Source organism: Canis lupus, chromosome 15, assembly GCF_011100685.1.
Source record: "Canis lupus familiaris isolate Mischka breed German Shepherd chromosome 15, alternate assembly UU_Cfam_GSD_1.0, whole genome shotgun sequence".
Taxonomy (NCBI): domain Eukaryota; kingdom Metazoa; phylum Chordata; class Mammalia; order Carnivora; family Canidae; genus Canis; species Canis lupus.
This window is the reverse complement of record NC_049236.1, coordinates 48,659,423-48,680,495: the sequence shown is the minus strand read 5'-3', so window position 1 is coordinate 48,680,495 and position 21,073 is coordinate 48,659,423. Positions and strand designations below refer to the sequence as shown.

At 34.3% G+C, this 21,073-nt stretch overlaps 2 protein-coding genes across 13 annotated transcripts in view; one reads left to right on the top strand and one right to left on the bottom strand.

Moving 5' to 3' along the window:
* The window catches only part of DCLK2 (doublecortin like kinase 2), a 246,910-nt gene that overhangs the window by 48,079 nt on the left and 177,758 nt on the right, over nt 1-21,073 (bottom strand). Inside the window, exon 17 of one of the 2 annotated variants that reach the window (XM_038558996.1) lies at nt 17,893-18,028. The exons of the other annotated variant lie outside the window; for it this stretch is intronic. Within the exon in view, the coding sequence (XP_038414924.1) occupies nt 17,894-18,028 (135 nt within the window). The 3' untranslated portion in view covers nt 17,893. Of the gene's footprint in view, nt 1-17,892; nt 18,029-21,073 lie in introns of those variants that run through there. 2 annotated transcript variants of the gene reach the window in all.
* The window catches only part of LRBA (LPS responsive beige-like anchor protein), a 722,446-nt gene that overhangs the window by 678,178 nt on the left and 23,195 nt on the right, over nt 1-21,073 (top strand). For all 11 annotated transcript variants that reach the window (XM_038558983.1, XM_038558984.1, XM_038558982.1 and 8 more), the window contains 3 exons: nt 3,832-3,894; nt 8,972-9,127; nt 15,770-15,937. In XM_038558983.1, the coding sequence (XP_038414911.1) occupies nt 3,832-3,894; nt 8,972-9,127; nt 15,770-15,937 (387 nt within the window). The remainder of the gene's footprint in view (nt 1-3,831; nt 3,895-8,971; nt 9,128-15,769; nt 15,938-21,073) is intronic.

The window sequence follows — 21,073 nt, the reverse complement described above, 5'->3', positions numbered from 1 at the left end:
ACTGGTTGCAAAAAACAAAAATATAAATTCTTGAACAGGGCCTCATGCCAATTAAATGCAAAAACTCTTAGAATGGAACAGAATTGAATTGACATTCAAGCAAAACTTGGTACGCTGACTTTGCTCAATAACGTACCCATCATGAAGAATCTGTGATTGGTATCAGAATTTACTAACTATGGCTGTTTTCCTGGCTGTTAGAAAGGAAATGAATGCCAGTATTTGATTAGAGAATAGATTTCAAAAAAAGTGGAGAAGGTAGAAATTGAGGCAGGTATATCTTGTCTCTATTATTAGGTCCTTCTATTCCTTTTTCTTCAAGTGAACTTATAGTGATAAGTGTGTATGCAGATGACATATTTTGGGACTAAAGGTTATCATTTAACAAATGTGATTTTTGGATTCTCTAATACCACTGGTTAGAGGAAAAACACGCTGGTGGTATATTCTATCAAATACACTAAAGGATTTACCTAGTATGCATTTACTCTTAGAGCTGGGCAAAAGCACCAGTGTGTGTGGTGGCATCAGGGCCAGCACCAGTGAAGCCTGTCCCGGTGGCTGCTAGTGGCAGCTGTGAGAACTTCTCAGTTTAAACAGAGTGACAGGCTATGTGAGGGAAAACAAACCTTTTCACCTGCTGGAAAGTCCTGGCTACTCTGCCACTGTCTTTAGTTTAGCCGAGCTAAGGGCAAACTCAGCAGGCCCTGAGCTGGCTCAACCCAAGGGCTACAAGATCTCCAGCTGATACTCAAGTTTTAGGTAGGCTCCAGAAGTACTGCTGACGAGTTCTGGGCCTCCCATCTTGAGCAAACCTATTTCTCTGACTGGAAAGCCTGCTTCCCTTAGTACTTGGTTGTCAAGTATTCTTTTCCTTACTTCTAGGTTCTCTATAGATAGTAAAGTGGTTTGGGGGCAGCGTCCCTCTGCTGGAGTGCCACTTACCCTACACCCAGCCCTTCCCAGCCCAAGCTCACCATTCTGTAAGCTACACGCTTGGAGGACTGCATATGTTTTGCCAATTCTTTGCCTGTTATTCTCCCCAGTGAGCCTTCTTTGGGTCTGTACTCCTGAGGATGAAACCTCCACCCAAAATGCCTAAGATTTGTCATTGCTGATCTGTCAGGGGGGAAGGCAAGCAGCTTGAGTGATAGAATACAGACAGGCTCTTGAAGCGACCCACTCGAAATACCCAGAGGCCCTAGCTAATCAATGGGCTGCTTACAATGAGGCATAGTTCCCAAAGAAGGGAAGATTCCCTCTCTGCCTCCCTCCTTGAAAAGCAGCCCCCACCCACTACCTCCTCCTGGCAGACTGGTTCTCCTCTGCCGTGCTGCCAACCGCTCCTCTGCAGTGTATTCAATAAACTTCTCCTTTGTTCTGCCTCAGGTGGGGGCCCCAGACGATGGAGAGACACCCATTTTGGATGCCACATATACCTTGTGTCACCCCATTTAGACACCATATGTACCTTGCATTTTGGTCTCACCCTCTGGCTTTACAGTATGACGCAGCACTTCCTCACCAGATAAATACCTATGGGAATACCCAGTAGTTACCCTTCTACAATGTGATCTTCAATTCTGAGCTTATACCTACACCTGAAAATATTAAGCATCCATTTTATTAAATCTGTGTCTCATTTCAAGTATGTTTATATAAATCTGATCTTTCATCCTATCTTGTTCTACTTTTTCCTTGCCTTGATATGCCTCAATTTAAAACAAATGTCAGGAACAAAAATGTCAGAAATCCCTAACAGCTTTTCTTCAACGAATATTAAATTCGTGTTATACTACTTTTTTTTTAAATTTAGATTCTAGTTCTTTTCTAAGAATCTATGATTTCCATAGTTTGTTCATTAGACAGCTAGCTCCTGTCATTTCTTTCAGCAAGGTCTGAGTCCTGATTTTTTTTTTAAATCATCTCTATTTTTCCTTCTCCCTCAAAGGACCTTACAGGACCTGCGAACAAAATAAAAGAATAGCAGCTAATGTTTATAGAACATTTTCTAGGTTCTAGATACTGTTTTAATCACTTTACATGTATTAGCTCTCTGATCCCCTCAATAATGCTAGGATGTAGGTTCTGTCTTTAGGTTGAACCATATGAAATAGCTTCTTTATAGGTCAAAATGTCAGGTATTATTAATTTCATATTGTTCAGTCTAACCCATTTTACAAATCAGAAAACTGAACCGCAGAGGCTACATAACTTGCCCAAGGTCATAGGGGAGTCAGTGGGAGCACCGGAATTTGAGGCATGACCACAGATAGTTACCCTCCTCAATTTCACTGACAGTGTATCTTCCATGTTTCTATGATCTCAGATTCTCAGAGAAGTAGAGAAAGTCTGTCAAGGTATTAATAGTGATCAGCACTGGTATTACTGGAAGTTAATGGCACTGGTGGGTAAAATCAGAGGCTATGGTGCATTTTCCCTGAATATTCCCAATATGTGTCCTGTGATTTCTTTGCTGGCAGAGCCAGTGATCAGCAGACAATGCCTTCAATAAAAAAGACTGAGTTATACAGCTTCTTTTCTCCTGCCACTTTAATTTCTTATACATACTCAACTGTAATTTTTAGTGCTAATATTGTACTTGCACCACTATTTTATTAATGATCTTTAAAACCACCTTGAAAAGTTGGTATTTGCTAACAGGGGACATGATGACATAATAAATTTTAAAATAATCTAATGAAACTCATTGGAACATACCCCATTTTTCTTTTCAGCCCTTCAAGGACAGTCAGAAAGATTTCCTAAAATAATGACGTCATTTAGCAGAGTTCTAATACCAACTAAGCAGTAGTTTAAATGTTGATAAGTCTATAAAAGGCAGATACTGACCAAAGTGAATGGCTGAGTCATTCGGGGGAAATAATTTGGAAAAGGGCCCAGAATTTAACTATCAGAGTTACAAAGCTGAGAAGATCATCTATTCCAAAGCCTTCATTTTCAGGTTTCTGCTTGCCCAAGTCTGCATAAGTAGCCAGCAGAGGCTCCTGCTCCCTAGCACACTTCCTCTTACCTAAGTCCTTCTACCTTTCATAGGGAAACAACCCACAAAATCTCTTTTCAATTACAAAATAACTATGCAGGAATCTTTAGAACCATTTTGAGAATTGAACAAACTATTCTTAGTATGGATTGATTTTTGTTATTCATTTGCTTCTCAGAATATTTTTAAATTGAAACCATGGAAATATTAAATATTAATAAAACTTTTCTTAAAAACCTCAATCCAATCTTGAAGAAAATATTTCAGCCAAATGCATTTAACTAAAACATTTATCTGCGGATAGCTTTCTTTATTTTTATTCAAACTTTCAATTGATTGGTTTTAAGTGATGGATGAAACATTAAATGTTCCCTGACTTAGAGCTTTCCCTTTCTCCATCATAAATTGACGTTTTTGTGGATCCTTTGTGCTGTAGCATTCAAAACTGCCTTTTTAAGAAGTAACAAAAAAACAGTATTTGCTACAGTCAGCAGATGGTTGTCACATTTTGTTTTCAGCGCGCTTTACCACTTAATTTTGTTTTGTTGCAGCATCAGAGGTTGCCAGTCAAGCATCTGCTATAGCTTATGGCCTAGGACTGGAGCCACTGCTGATGGCACATGTTCAGAACAGCACTAATCTAAAATAAATGTTTCATAAGCTAGCCATAAAAGCACCTGGATTTTTTTTTCTTTAAATTTCACCAAAGTATATGAGAGATTTGGAGGTTGGAAACAATTCTACGTAAGACTTGACTTTAGCATTGTTATATAGTTTAGTATATGAAAAATAATGCTTTTTTTTTTTTAATCTTTTGTGAATTCCAGCTCATCAAGGTGCAGTACAAGACCAGCCATACCAGCTGCCAGTGGAAATCGATCCTCTCATAGGTCTGTCACTTCTTTCTCTCTTTGCGATTCATTAAGCTCTGTATGGTGGCCCTGAAGTGTAGATTACAGTTGTTTTTCACTTGCTGGTTGCTGGGAATGGAATTTTCCTGATAAACCATTTGCATGCAAATTGGAATGCAATGAGCTGTGGCTATGCTGGTATTTCATCAACTCCCCCTCGTTGGTTTGCCTAATTTGAACAGGCCTAGGACGCGTGTCACTGAAAATTAATATGGATGCTGTAATAATGTGTGATTGAGAATGCGCATGAAGTACTGTCAGGATAATATTGGATCTTTTCATCACTCAGACTTGTTGATGAGCAGGAGCGAGGCACGTTATGATGAATTGGTGCACCGGTAATGTGATGGAGCTCCTTTGCTAGGGAAATTTTCATAATAACAGTGGGGTTCTTAGCAGCACTGTGTTGTGAAAAATAAAACTGCAGTGCCAGGGTTTCATCATTAAAGGAGATCAATCCTTTCTTCCTGGACCCTCTGTTCAGTCTGAGGGGATTAATGTGCAATTGCAGAGCAGTTTCGAAGTTGAAATATATTGCCCAGCCAATGGCAGTGTTAAGATATTTGTATTCATTTTCCTATGGTCCTACAGCCCAATAAATTGCCATTGGAGGTTAAATTTGTTCAAGGGGGAAAAAAGGAAAAGGGAGGAGACCAGGAAGAGCCTTTGGGATGAAATGAGCATCTGTAGCAGATGACTTCAAATATTTAATTCCTTCTGTGCTTTTTGAGTCAGTTAGTTGAAATCTCTAGTTTAGCATTTTTCATTCTTGTGGGTGGGGATTTCAAATACAGCTTCACCAAGAATGTTACTGATATTAACATATTAACATTTCTTGTTATAAAAGATGTTATTCAGCAACTTTTAGAAGAAAAACGTAATTGCCTAGTTGTACGGGTATGCTGCCAATGTGCAGCATTGTAATTTTGTGTAGCTGGTAATTTTGTTAAATTTCCCTGCACTTAAAATTTTTAAATTTTTAAATAAAGCAAATGAATAAGCTGATTTATTATTTTAAAATCCAAGGTGTTCCCTAAGTGTAGGTCACCTTTTTTGTCTTTAAAACCATTGTTTCAGTAGCACTGAATGTTTCAGTAGCTACCATTTGCAAATGAACTATCAAGATGAACTGAAATAACTTTAAGCTCAAAACTGATTCACTTATCAGTCCCCCACATTTAAGCAGAAATCTAAGAAGGAATTACCCATAGCAAGGATAAATACTACTATGATTCCTAAATCATCTTTTGCTTTCAGTACATATGATTTGCCATATATTAAAAAAATAAAATGTTCACTTGGATAAAGTTTTAAAAGTCAGGAAAATAAAGTCCATTTGATAAGTCATTTCAAAGCATTACTTATGAAGTATAAATCACTGTTTGCCTTAAAACTTGACAATGAATATCCTATAGTCAAGTCTAATTAAATGATTTCAACAACTGTCACCCTTTAGACCAGGCGTGGGTAAACATTTTGGTAAAGAGCCAGATCGTAAATATTTTAGGCTTTGTAGACCATAACGTCTCAGACACAACTACTTAATTCTGTTATAGCACAAAACCAGCCATAAACAATATATAAACAAATGAGTATTTCCGTATTCCAATAAAACTTTATATACAAAACCAGGCACAGGCCGTAGTTTTCTTCCCTACTCTACATAATTGGTCACCAGACTATTTGCTCTTGTATCTCCTAAAATATTGTTTAAAATCATGTACATTCTCTTGTATTTTTAATGTAGCCTCTGAAAGTTTTTATCACAAGTTTATATAGTTGCAAAGGTTATTGTTTCTTGTATAGCATATGAAATTCTAAATATATACAATGGATTTTAAATATCAAAGCGAATTGATAGTCACCATTTTCTGTTTTTAAAAAAATGCATAAAAAAAGCTTTTAACAGTTGACAACTTTATATTCCTTTTCCATCTTAAATTTATATTTTTATCATATTTCTACACAATTTTAACTTCTCAAAATTACCTTATTATACTTTTCAGCAGTAAAAATATATGAAAAATTAAACATAGGTATATAAATTCAAATGTTAAAATTTCCTATGATCATAAGACTCAGTTTTTCTAAAAACTAATCTGCACTGAGTTATCATTACAAATACTATTAATACACACTTATTAAAATCATAAATTTTAATAAATATTATTAAACATAAAAACAAATCACTTATTGGAAATACACCTTTAATGAAATGGATAAGGCTTCCTCCTCCTCCTCCTCCCCCTTTGCTCAAGTATTTATGAATGAATGTTATTTGCTGCTGAATGAGACAAGATTTGTCAATGATTCTATCCTTTTCTTTTTTCAGTAGGTGGAATCTGTAAGGAAAGTTACATAAGAAAATAGATGTGAAAGGAAAGAATTTTGTTTTAACAACATCACTCAAATCTTTTAACTCTTTCTGAGTTATGTGACAATTTATATAGTAATCTATTATTAAGAATTATTTTCATGGTCTATCATTAAATGATCATTTTAGCAATCTATCATTGAAATTTATTTTTAATGATCTATCAATTGACATCATGATTAGATCCTCCTTCCACTTTATTGAAAGCAGTGAATTGGAAACCACCTGCCCTGCAGAATGATTTGATACCTTGGCATTCTCAGCCTCACATCAGTATTTTGAGTTGTCCCTTTCTTTGCATCTCAAGAGATTTTTATACCCTGAGATAAAGTACTATAGTAAGATTCTAGATAGGAAAGAAATATGCCTTTATTTTATTTAGTGGAGGAAGAGCATGCAAAAAGGGATATAAGAAAGGAAAACTCATAGGAGAGTTCTCAGGCACATCTATTTCAGAGAAGAGAACATAAAAGTTGAGGAACTAGAAATTGATTCCCTTAAAACCATCTGTGCCTGTTTATCCCTTGGGAAATCTTATATCACCCTCCTGCCACGGGTATGCATGCCCCAGTTTGAAGACTGCTTATCTAGACAAATATACCTAATTTTCATTAAATAAAAATACCTTCAGTACTGAATCTCAGGAGACATTGAGATAAAGGAAAGGCAGTTGTGAGATAGGTTATATAGATTGGATGGATGGATGGATGGATGGATGGATGGATGGATGGATGGATGGATTGGGGTGGGGGGGTGCAATATTAAATTACAGGTAAGCACTTACTTAGAAAATCATTCATCTGAATGCTGAAAGGGCATCAGCCTTTACCCATGGTGGGTACATTGTGGTCACTCAATTCAAACTTATGCATGTACCCAGAACTGTGAAGTGAGATCCTCTTAAGAGACCATGCGCTCCAAAAAACAAAAACAAAGAAAAAGCCAAAGACCAGTGAAAGTTTGTATCATAAAAGCTAAAGTCCTATAAATGGTAACAAAAATAAACACTTTTACAGTTTTCACTTGGAATGAAGTATTGTAGTAACCAGTACAGAAAGTACTACATACCTTGTCTTTCTTTAAATTGCTAGATTTCTTGGAATAAAAGATCTAAGTTGTACCACACAGCTTCACTGCGGTAGACACTAATGTCTCTCTCTGATGCACTATGATACCCATAAAAGCTTTTTTTCATTTGCCAGCAACTTCTCTTTGTGTGGGAAGGAGGTAGCAGAGGAGGGATCCCCAAATAGAATTCTACCCTTTTTACTACTGCTATCACTTTCTAGTTCATTAATCCTCCAAAAGTATATGAAGCCTATTATCAAATAGTTATCTAATAATCTTACATGGTTAAGTCGTGTAGACAGAGGCTAGCAGAAGCTTGCACTGTATCTACGCATACATTTGCTATGTCATGTTTGCCATAAGGAAAGAAAAGTTTATTTCTGTCTCCAGTAGTTCCAGTACAGCACTGGGAAGTATTTTGAACACTTTTTTTTCTTCTGCATTACTTTCTGAGCCTTCTCTTAGATTGGCCATACTTAGTTGTTATGTACAATGAATATTTTTCTATTTTTTATTTTTATCAAGAATGCATTTTATAAAGGTTGAGATTTTTCTTTCCCCAAAAAAACCTGAAGACAATAATACAATGAATGTAATGATCAGATGCAGAAATTTACTTCATTCGTTTTGATTTCTGGTACAGTCAAGTTCCTCTGTTATTATAAGAACCACTATTTGTATCAAAGTTGGTGGTGAAATAACTCAGACCACTAGAAACAAAGCTTTCTCTTTGGTTGGCCTCATGGTTCCAAAAAAGGCATCTCAGTGAAAATTCCTTTTCTGATAATGACATACTTGATAGTGTATTTCTAAAGGATTATTACTCTTCCTATGTGCTTGATGTCTCTCTGTGTCTGACCTTGTGCCTTGTGACAAACCCCGTATCAGGTGCTCTGTAGCACTTTGAAAACACACTGCCAGACTGTCTTGTTTTATTGCTTACATAAGGAGTAAGAAAGTGGCAGTGTGCTGTGCTTTGACTTTTTCAATTACAAGTATCTTTAATAAATAGTCATTCTATCCTTTCCTTACATGCAAGTGCAGCTGTAAACAGGGAAAATGGGAGTTCACATCTAGTCAAATTAAAGACCTGTTAAAGCCAAAGTACTCCAAGATGCTACGATGTTTCAAATATATAACATTTAAATTCTAATATCTTTTTCTTGTGACAAAAAGTTAAAGGTAATAGATTGTCACAACATGAATCCATTCTCATGACAATGGATGTAATGAGATTGTCAGAAACACAAAGCTAACTGTGGTGCAATCGGGAGACTGTAATCTAGTTTGGTCCTGCCCAAGAGCTGGAAAGCGTGTTCTGAGAATTGTATACTATTTTGAAATTGTAGTATGTTATTATTTTTCCCTCTAGGCAGAATTTCTTACTGAGATGTTGAATTTAGCTACCCCACATTCTTCCAACAACCGGGTATCTTTTCCTGTTTGGTTTTTCACATATTATTATGTTTAAAATTTAAAATTAAAGATCAAATATTCTTATCCTGGAACGTGTTGCCTCTCCTCCCTCATTCCCCACCCTCAGTGTTACAAACTATAGGATTTTTGTATGTGTGGGGTTTAGTAGTATTTTTGTTTCTTCCTCTGTTCTCACAGCCAGCAATACAGGAATGCACAGGAGGCAAATCACTGACCTTTTAGACCAAAGTATTCAAGTCCATTCCCAGTGCTTTGTCATCACTTCAGACAACCGCTATATTCTCATCTGTGGCTTCTGGGATAAGAGTTTTCGAGTCTACTCTACAGATACAGGTAACATATTTTCTTCATCAATGAACTAAAGTTAACTAAAAGTCGTACCGAGAGGCTTAGAATGCTCTTTCATCTTCCTTCTAGAAATTACAGAGTTGTAAAATGCATAATATGTGGAAGAGACACTTTTCCCCTTTTAAGTAAAAATCTATTCCATAGTCTACTATTAAGTTAACTTCAGCATGTTTTTAAGAGGCAGTTTTTTATAGTAGGTTTGTCTCCCATGACTCATGCTTACAGAATGAATGATTCATTTGAAATCATATCCAGGTATGTAAATACCATATGCACATGTATATGCACAATCATATAGCAGATGCACATACATATAGATGTATTTTCCCACTTTTTTCCCTTAATAGACATTCTCATTAAATGTATTTCTTAGTAGCAGATACCTTGCCTCCTCCCAACTCTACATAGAATCTTGCTGAAAGCTACACCATCATGAAGGAAAGTAGCTGACTACTGATTTTATGTGTGACAGGAGCTCTTGTTAGAATATAAAAGTTTAAGTCCATTTATTCATTTGCATGTATCTCCCTAAGGGACAAACCAAGCTCAACTCACTATTATTATAGAAGAAGCAATCTAGTAAAATGTTTATAAATTTTTGTATATAGGACATTGAGAAAAATTGAAAAATTTAATGAAGTCTCCAAAGTATTTTAGAAACTAGGCAGCTCAGGTGGTTCAGTGGTTTAGCGCTGCCTTCAGCCCCAGGGCCTGATCCCGGAGTCCCAGGATCCAGTCCCACATTGGGCTCCCTGCATGGAGCCTGCTTCTCCCGCTGCCTATGTCTCTGCCTCTCTCTCTCTCTCTCTGTCTCGTGAATAAATTTTTTAAAAAATCTTAAAAATAATGTATTTTAGAAACTGTTAGAGGAGGAAGTCAACTTATAGTGCATGTGTAGTTGCATGAAAGAATCAAAATTAGATATTAATATATCAGAACTTAGTAATACTGTTGAAAGTAGATACTTCAACTAAACCAAGGATCTACAAATATCTTGCTTAAATGTGACAGGAATAGGAAATTCTTTTTAATCAAAATATCTAGTTAATTAAATGTTTTATAGTAAATCATTTTTCAGTCTTATTTAATAATATTTATAGAATGTAAGTCCATGTTTCTGCCTTAGTAAGTATAATATATTGAAAAATTAATTGTTGTTTATTCAAGGACATTGTCCTTACACATTTTGATGATAGTACTGTATAGCCATGAGAAAATAGGGAAAAAAGGTTGAATATGTACTGTTCATATAATAAACCCTAGAAGTTGTTTTTGCCATGATCTTGTGTTTTGGTTTTTTTTTTGTTTGTTTGTTTTATGGAACTGATGATCTAGTTTTCTTATAATTTGCATCCTACTTTCTGTAGGTCCAGAAAGAAAATATCATTATTCAAGTCTTTCTCATTTATTAGGTGCTTACCACTTGTTAAGGTCTATGAGGTTGATTACTAAAGACTAAAACTCCTAGAATTCTTAAAAAATGCCATGGAGATTGATGTGTTTCTAAAATTATTTATTATTATAATGAATTTTCTCTGACTTAATAATAAAATTTTAATTGTAACCTCTTCTTTCATTATCATGGTAATGATAACCTTAGAATTATTTGACAAAATTATGCTCCCTTTTTAAACAAACATTCAGATTAAAATTGTTATATTCCTTTACAAAATTTTCTTAAACATGCATTTAGATTGCTTATTGTTTTTTACACATTTAAAACCTTATTTTATTATTTACATACAAAAAAATTAATTTGGGGGGTTAAAGTTCTTTAAGTTTGGTCAGTTTATAGAATTATAGAACCACCACAATGAAAATGCAGAGCAGTTCCATCACACCAAAAATTCTCTGCACTGCCCCATTACAGTCAGCTTTTACCCCCACCTGAGCCTTACACAACTGAACTATTCTTTTTTTTTTTTTAACTATTCTTCATCTCTGTAATTTTGCATCTTCTACAATGATATGTAAGTGGAAGCGTATGTAATGTCAGTCTTCAGCTTTGGCATTTGAGGATTTTTGAGCTTGCTGACATTCCATGTCATTTTTAAAAAGCACTGAATATTAATATTTGTAGAGCTGACCTCACTGTTATCTAATACTAACAATTAAAATTACTGTTACATTCATACAGAGTTCTTTCATATACACGATATTGTTTCAGCCTTGTAGCAGTCCTGTTAGATAGAACAGGTATATTTAGCCCCATTTTTCAGATGATAAAAGTGAGGTTTAGAAAGGTTAGTGCCTTGCTGAAATTTGTATAGTAGATAATAGTGATTTTAAACTGGGTATTTGAGCCAGCTCTTCTGACTTCAAATGTAACATTCTGTGATTCTACTATATTGTCTTATTGGTGTACCTATCAATATTGGTTTTGAAAAATAATTTACAACACTGAGTTCCTGGTATGTCTTCCATGTTACATTAGACTTGATAAACTAGATGACATTCCTTCCCCTCTTTCCAAAAACCTTCCACTTTACTGTTTTTTAAAATATACGAGTGTGTGTATGTAAAACATTTTTATAAGTAGTAGCCTTATTTTAAACTTCAGTAGGACTTATTTAGCTTATACATTAAAAATATTTACACTTGCCAAAAAAAGTTATGAAGAAATCCTGAAATGATAGTCCTAGTATCTTAATATCTTATATACAAACTCTGATGCTAGTTTTATTTAAAATAATTTCAATTAGGGTAAATATGTGTTTGTGTTTTTTGACAATAGGGATATTAAATATTTTCTCCTTTAAGTTTGCCAGAGAAGCAAGGGGGAAATTGTGTGATCAATAATATATAATAGCAAAGCTATCACAAGTGTTGAATTCAATTATATTTTAGCACATAAGCCAAAAAAAAATCCTTCTCTTATTAGATTCAGGGTGGGGTGGGGGGCGGGGAGAGAAACATGGTTGTAACGGAAAATTCTTTAAACATAAATCATGTTTTCGGGACACAACTAGAACAGCAGAGGCAACAATAAAACCTTCCCTCGGCGGTGGGAATTATTTTCAGGCCACATTTTAGATTCAGTGGTGTAGAGTCCTGAGCTTGAATTTTTTTTATTTGTAGCACAGCTGTCAAATAAAACATTAACTAGAAAATTTGTTCTGTCAAAAAGGGGATATTCTAGTGCTTGTGGTAATATTTGATATTAGTGTGTGGAGAGGTGGACTGGTATTAAAGGAAACAAAAAATAAAGGTTGAGGAACACTTATGAGATTATCAGAAAATAATTTACCAAAAGGAGCAGCAGGTATTTATATGCTGTGATTTATTTAGGAGGAGTGAACCTCAACCTCATAGCAATAACAAATATTGCGGAGGAAGGCTGCCAGAACAGGAAAAAGTAAACTTAAAAAAATAATGTTTTCCAGAGTTGAGTCCAAAGTATAAATTGTAGAAAATAAAGTTAATTTGTATTAAAATATGAAACGCTTTAGATATAAATATGTAAATGTCACTCCCTTATTTCAATCTTCCTGATGCCCAACCTAAATTCATTCTACATTATTCTCATTGATTCTATCTTGTTTTCTTTCTTTTATACTACTTATCACTGTTCATAATTACATATGTTTGTGTCTGTTTAATGTCTGTCTGCCCCAGTAGACACTAAATACTCTGAGGGCAGGGATCATGTCTATTTACATGTCTCTTGAACAGCAATGCACATGTCAAAGGGCCTAGTGCCTGACACTTAGTAGGTGTGCAGTAATGTTGAATAGAAAATAACTGTGATAACTTTGAGGGCAAAAATTAAAGCACTAGGAAATTGTAATGGAAAAAGAAACCACAGTAACTGAGTATACATTTTCCCAACACTGATATTATAGATACAGAGGGATGACTTAACCGAGAATTAACAAGTACAAATCTTGGAACATGCTGCCACTCTAGTTAATTCATCCCACTTTTATAGTTAAATCTTTCCACTTTGTCCTCACATGAGTTGGAAATAGGGTAAGTCACCAAGCAAATAGCTGTTCTTCTGCAAACCTTCTGGAAGCACATGGGTTTCCTGCATACCAGGTGCCTCCTGTACCTACTTAAAATTGTACTCACTCCCCTTCTTACTCCTACAACCCACTGAGGTGATAGGTATCAAATCTTAAATAAGCCTAACCTCAATAACCTATTTAAATCATGCCTGGAGTTTACAGGCTCTCTGCACTTAGGTATAGGCTGAGACAGAAATAACTATACACATTCTGTTATCAAAAACATAATCAACATGATATATGGTGTCTTCAGTTATTTTCAGTAGTTAAAACTCACTGATTTAACCTTCAGTTTTCTAATCAGTAATAAGAGTGCATTCAGCTTCCTAACTTTGTCCTACCCCTTGTAAGGCCTGCCTTTACTCTAACCCCACCCATTTTGCCACTAAACCTCTCCACTTTGTTCTTCAGTTAAATTGGAAATGATGTGGAAATGATTACATCTTTTCCTATTTAATTTGTGCTTTCTTGGGGCACCTGGGTGGCTCAGTGGTTGAGCATCTGCCTTTGGCTCAGGTTGTGATCCCGGGGTCTTGGGATCAAGTCCCACATCAGATTTCCAGCAAGGAGCCTGCTTCTTCCTCTGCCTGTGTCTCTCATGAATAGATAAATAAAATCTTTTTAAAAAATAATTTGCACTTTTTCTTTTCCATTGTTTTCATTCTAAGAAGCTTTGAATTCTTATGATAGTATCAATTCTAAAAATTAGCTAATTTTTTTAATGAAATGTTTTGATGTCAAATTAAAAGGTTGAAATTCAGAAATACACATTTTTAACTTTTAGCAGTTAGAACACCTGTCTTACTAAAGTCCTTATTCACAGGAGAAAAAAATGCACTTTATTAGTTGTGCAATTTGAGACTGAAATTAATGTGAATTTAAAGTTACTAGTAGTAGGGGCAGCCCTGGTGGCTTAGTGGTTTGACACTACCTTTGGCCTGGGTTATGATCCTGGAGACCGATATCGAGTCCCGTGTCGGGCTCCCTTCATGGAGCCTGCTTCTCCCTCTGCCTGTGTCTCTGTATCTCTCATGAATAAATAAATAAAATCTTAAAAAAAAAAAAAGTTACTAGTAGTAGGTTCTCTGCAAGTGGAAACAGTATATTTGACCTTTTATCTGAATTAAATATATTTCTGCATTTTATTTTTTAATTTGCAGCTTTTGTAATAAGCTTCAGACTTCCTAAAATCAAGAATTAAAAAAAAATTAACGGAAGTATTTTTTTAATTATATTTATGATTATCTTAAGAGTTAAATACACTTAGATGCTAATACTTAGGTGAGACCTTAAACTTTGTTTTAATTTTTTCAGAGATTTTATTTATTCATGAGAGACACAGAGAGAGAGGCAGAGACATAGGAAAGGGAGGAGAAGCAGGCTCCATGCAGGGAGCCCAATGTGGGACTGGATCCTGGGACTCCGGTATCATGCCCTGAGCCAAAGGCAGACGCTCAACCGCTGAGCCACCCAGGCGTCTCATGAGACCTTAAACTTTTGACTAGATTATGATGTTTTCCAAATTAAACACAAACTTTTTAGGCATATTAATCTTTTTTCAGTTTAGTGGTTTTCTTGAATATTTTAATTCTATTTATATGACCCCACTGGAACACTTCTTCAAAAATAAAAAGAAACTCGTGCTATTAGAGGTAGACATTCTGTGACATTCATCTGTAATTCTGTAGACATTTCAAAGGAAAATATTAGCTAGAAACCATAGGGATGTAGTGGAAGGGCTGCTTTAGCTATTTCATTCTTTAGACAAGTTTGTATGAATCATAAACACCATATCTGATTTTTAAACAAAGATTCTCAAAGTGGGGGCTTTACTTTTTTTTTCCGGCACTGTTATGTGAACAATTCATCTGTGTCCGAAGCCCTCCCGAGATGTATAGTAAGTGTACTGGATTCTTCCCTTTGGCGGTCATTAATGTTAGATAAACTGCCATTATCTTACTCCATCATCACCCCCCAAATATTTTTTATCATTAAGAGAATCAAGACAAAGAAAGAATGACCCAGCTCTAATTGTAATCTCAATATATTAGTCCTTTTACCAAAACTTAGTTCATGTAAATCTGATTTGAAAAGAACAGAAACTCTCCAAAGTGACTTTTATCATCCTTGTATAGATCACGTTAAAAAAAGAGAAATACATTATATCTTTATTAATTCAGAGACAAGTTTGTAATAGTAAAGACTGAATTATAAAGCAAGGCTCTTAAGTTTTATTTTGCTTTGAATCATACAGAGTAACTTACGAAATTGCTGAAATTATTCCAAATAAGAGTTCTGCTGGGCCTGCTTTAATCAGTAAACATGATTCATTTGGAATTCATAGTAGCCATGTATAATGATATGGTATCATGGTCCTAAGTTTGTTGAAATAGTTTCAACATTATATTTTTCAAAAATGTTATTATCACTGTTCAATTGACTTTTTGTCATTGTTAATATTCGATGAAAACTTTTAGGTTAGACCAGATCAAATTTGATTGTAAAATCTGAATCATCAGAATTGAGTTAATATGACTTTATTATTTTATAAGTTAAATGGTCAGTGGAATTTCTTTAATTATTTTATAGCAGTTTTAAATAAAATTGTTTTGTATTTCAGGAAAATTAATTCAAGTGGTATTTGGCCATTGGGATGTGGTCACTTGCCTCACTCGTTCTGAGTCCTATATTGGGGGAAATTGCTACATTCTCTCAGGATCACGTGATGCAACCCTTTTGCTCTGGTACTGGAATGGAAAAAGCAGTGGCATTGGAGATAACCCAGGCAGTAAGTACAACTTATTTTATAAGTAAACTGTTACAAGTGATATATAATAACATTTTGTAGTGAAGTTATGTTTTCTTATCATGGTAAAAGTGAAATTGAATCATTAAGTCGTTTTAATTTCCTAGTTATAATTTAAGAAAGGTCTAGATAGCCTCTCAATTATTAACATTTTGTGAGCACTGATAATTCAAGTCCAAGTATAAAATCTCATTTTTCATGGTACAGGTTATTCTTATGACCTGAAAATGCTAGTTCCTCATTGGAAATGGCTGTCACCAAATAAAAGAGAGGTGTTTCATTCACGAACATGATATAACATAAAAGAGCAATCACATATTATCTTGTTTTTTGAATACATATTGTAAGAGAGCAAAAAAACAATTATAATTTCGTGGAAACAAACCAGTCTTTATAAAGAATATGCTTTCATTTACATATTAAAAGATAAAACAGGTCATAAAAGGCCAATATGGAATATTCAAATTGGCTCTTGGTTTTTCAGATGGGAAATGAAAATGTTCACCAACAGCCTTAAACATCTTTATGAAACTATGCTGAAGGCAGTAAAACAAAAAATGTGTAACCATTTAAAATTGTAATTCACAGAAGGCAAAAAAGGAAGCAGCTACCATTAAAACCAATCGCACACAGCTGCAGAAAAGAAATGGCTTTAGAAAAACACATTAAGAAGTAGGAAAAAACAATTAAAGGGACCACCTGAAAAATGAGAATTTAATTAAAATGATTATGACAACACTGAAGAGTTCCTGCAAGAATAGCTTTTTAGCTTTTTACTTCATAAGGTAGAGCTTTTTAACTGCTCTTAAATATTTACAGTTTCTTAATTTAAAGCAAGTTGCACTGTATTTGGTTAAGGAAGCACCGTTTGTCCCTGATTGCTTTACCTGAATACCGTAGCACTCTGTCATTTAGCTCCAAATTATGAAACGGTCGACATATGCTTCAGTCCATCACATTTTGGATTGACTTCTTAAAGCTGTGCTAATAAGCTTAAAAAACTATTTAATAAGCTTAATAAACTATTTAATAAGCTTATTTTAATAAGCTTAAAAAACTGTTTAAAAAATAGTCAAAAACCAGTGTAGAAGTTGTTTATGGGAAATATTTTATAAAATATTTTCTAAAAGCTGTTTATGCTTTTTTGTTTTGTGTGATAGGTAAGCACAATTTTTATTAAATCCTCTAAGGTATATTTCTTATGTCACTCCAATCAGAGATGATTCCCTATACAAATAGGATACAAAAAATAACTTTAAGGCTGTGATGCTTTGGGTTATACAGTCTTTGTGCTCAAGTCAAACTTCAGTGTATGCGTTTAAATGAGAGGATAATGTGTCCATGTGTGTCTTTCACATATTTACATAGACATCTGTATTTTACATAGAATTATGATAAAAGTTTTTAAACATGTTAAAAAAAATTGTTCTTGGGGAATTGTTCTTCACTTTCTTTTGAGAAATGCTTTATGTTCCTTACGTTATGGAGCCTTACATTCTGCTCCTTCTTCATTTCTGCCCTTTTAGGAGTGTCTACTTTCAATTTCTTTTTTTCCTGTGTCTATAAATTCAGTTATCGAGATTCAGTATATTATCTTAGACAAACCTAGGCTTGACATAAACAATAAATATACAATTTGTTACTTAGCTAAAAGTATTTAGGAAGAACTTTCTCTTGCCTTAAAACAACGTGTCTCATGCACGTAAAATATTCCAAACACAAGAAAAAAATGTTTTGTTTTTTTGTTTTTTTTTTACTTCCTTGACTTAATTGTGTCCTATGTTATACATGGTCATTACCAACGTGTACTCTGAGAAGTAGCCAAAGGCTTATTAGCTACACTTCCATGTGATGGCGGTTACATTTCAGAAATTAAAGTATATCTAAAACTAGAAATATTCAGCTTTTCCAGAAGGGAGAAATATATATTTAAATACCTTATAAATCATTCCTAGAGATGGTTTTTACATGCATGTCTTCTAAAAAAAATGAATCAAGTAGCATTGACCAAATCCTAGAGTTGGAGTAAAGCAAATCCAAGTTCCGAGCTTTGCTGTGGTCCTTCTGTCTTGTCTGTTAAATGAAAGCAACAATAGTAACTGACTTAAGGTGTCATCAGAAGCACGGAATGCTTAGAGCAAATAAATCACTACACAAACACCATCTTGTTGGCATCAGAGTATACATTATAATGTTATATTTTTCATAAAGCACTTCATCTATACCCTCTCATTGTCTGCAGCGTGGTGGACATTAACCCCTAGTAATGCTGGTAATGAAAAGAAAAAAAAGAATAACATAACAGCATATCTAATAAAAATTTTAGAAAATTGTAATGTATCTTGACTAAATTAAATTACCTTTCTCAAAGTGAACCTAATCCTTTCTGGCCCTTTTATAGTGTCTGATGTCCCAATCTAATTTTGCTTTAGCTTTGAAGGATGAATCTGGGTGAAAGACAAATAGGCACTTTTTCATATAATGAGAATTTCCACACATTAGAATAGAAAAATGAACAAGCCAGCCTAAGCTTTTCAGAAGAGAATGAAAAACAAAAACAAAGACATTTTTACCACGCATGTGAACTGTTTTACACATTCGCGCAAGCTGGTTTGGATTTTATAAGCCTCTGGCTGGTTGATGTCTCCACGATGCAGCCGCTGAAGTCAGAGCTTTTCAAATGAGGAATTTTAGGTTATGTTTATTCCTATATTGTATCTCTTGAATGCAATACAAATGACCTTTAAGAAACTGCCACGCTATTTTTTTTAACATATAATTTCAACCTGATCTATAAATGCACACAATGCCTCAACTTAAATTTTTGAATACAGACTTGTTCTTTCTTGATGGGAAAATAGGTAAGGTCAAGAAAACTAAGCTATTGCTTTTTTTTTTTTTTTTTTTTTTTTTGCATTTTATAGGGTCTCCTTCAAGTATTTAGTCTGTATGTTTTGCTTTTCAAAAATCATGAGGATAAGCTAGAAATCTTCCTTCCTAGGGTCATATGTCTGCACCGTTTTCCACAAATCTAATAGTGCTCTCTGTGAAGTTCACGGCTTTATTACTATTTTTTAAAAATCATGTTATCCAGTATTAAAATACACATTGCTTGGGCAAAATCAGGCTAACTCAAACTGGATAAAACCTATACTTGGGCTTTTAAAAGGATGCACATGTTTTATAAACTCTGCCTAGATTATGTGGCAAAAGCCTTGTTTTCCTGTATAACAGATAGTTTTTCATCTTTGACTCTTTTGTTTTGTGATAGTTATCTCCTACGGAATGCAATTTTCTTACCAAGAAGAGAAATTAAGATATGATTCTATTTAGTTGTAGATTTTTAAATAAAATTAACCAAGAACATTTTCATGAACGGTATTTTCTACATGGAAGCACATTTCTCTTTGCCCTCGTCCTCTTTGTGTTTTAGAACTGAATCTGTGCACCAAAATGCTTTTCCTGAAACACTCATTTTCCCCTCAGAATAATGCTATAAAGACTGTATGTTCACAAATTTTGGAGAAAACGTCCCCCAGTGCATTCAATTGACATCTGAATACTTTAAACTTGGAAATAATCTTATAAGCAAGATGAAAATTTATAAAATAGTTATTATCTACGATTTTTATATTGTATTACGAGATCATAAACTTAGATGCATTTTAAGCTTTTAAAAGTAAATGCTTATTAAGTATTTTCAGGCTTCTGAGTAATTTTTTAAAAGCCACAGTTGATTAGCTTGAGAAGCAAATGGTTGCTGACTATGAGGGTGTTGTATGTATGTGTGTATATAGTATTTCAGTAAAGTACTTTTCCATTCTCACATTCTGTTTTTGATTTGATTGAAAGGTGGCATTTTTTTCCTCTTTGCAATCAGACATGCTAATCTATGTCAGCTTTCTCCTTTATAGGAATGGCGTCTACTGAAAAAAAAAAAAAAAACAACTATTTAAGTTTTTTTCATAACAACAAGATTCTGTTCTTTAAGAATATTTCAGCACCATTAATTAGAAAGAAGGTTTTATTAACCATAAGGCTAGCACTAACAGACCACAGAGCTGTTTTTTAAAGTACTGTATGCCATAGCTGCCCTGCTTTTTCTCTGTCTAAAACTTCATTTTGTTATACTCTCATCAATCACTTAAGTCATTACCGTAAATCCTACTGTTGTTAATTTTACTAGTATCACCCTAATGAGACATTCCTGCTATAATTAAAAATGAATTCTAACTTTAAGGCATTCTAAATTTTTTTTTAATGAATTTAGAATGATCTTGCCATATGACTATAAATACCACTGATATGCATGGACTACTCATCAGTCTATAAGAAAAGTAGTATCATTATATGTCCAGGTGTGAATTATTTACTGATTGCTTCTGTGCACATGTGCTTATGCATATGTATATTTTTGTGCACATATTTAGGAATTATGTTCTTTCTATCATAAAGCCTAACATGTTTTACTGAAGCTACTGATAAATCCTTATTCTTTGTCTTGCCAAAATATAGTTGGAGGTAACATAAACAGTATTCTTTCTGTAAGTAGGTGTCCTAGAGCACCATCTGCTGGATGTACTCAGGGACTTAATACTGGTAAATTTGAAAATCACTACTTGATTAAGTCAGGTGTACTTTGCTTTTAATTGTCTGTGATAGATTATTTATGGGTTACAGATGCCAAGATACATACATTTGTGTTGAACTATATACATTTGTAAAAGAAATCACTTTCCTCCTTCTTTTTCCCCACCCTAGCATAGAATTGGATATTTATAAGAAATTTATTGTTTAAGGAAAAAGTAAACAACCTATGCCCAACGAAACAAAGCATCAGTTTGTCATGAGACAGACTCTTATCTTCTCGATCCCAGATCTTCATTAAACTACACTGGAGGAAAACTGTTTGGATATTTTAACCTTATGTTCACTTGATTCTGAATATGAAAGCAAAGCTTGAATCAACTGTGGCTTGAAACCTGGGCTATGACTCTTGATCTGATTCTTTGTCTAGAGCATGAGTTCCTGTATTTACCTCATCAAGAGCTTTCCTTGTGGTCTGACTTTTGGCGTACACTGTTGCACTAACACCAAGACTGCCCTGTATTTTTCTTT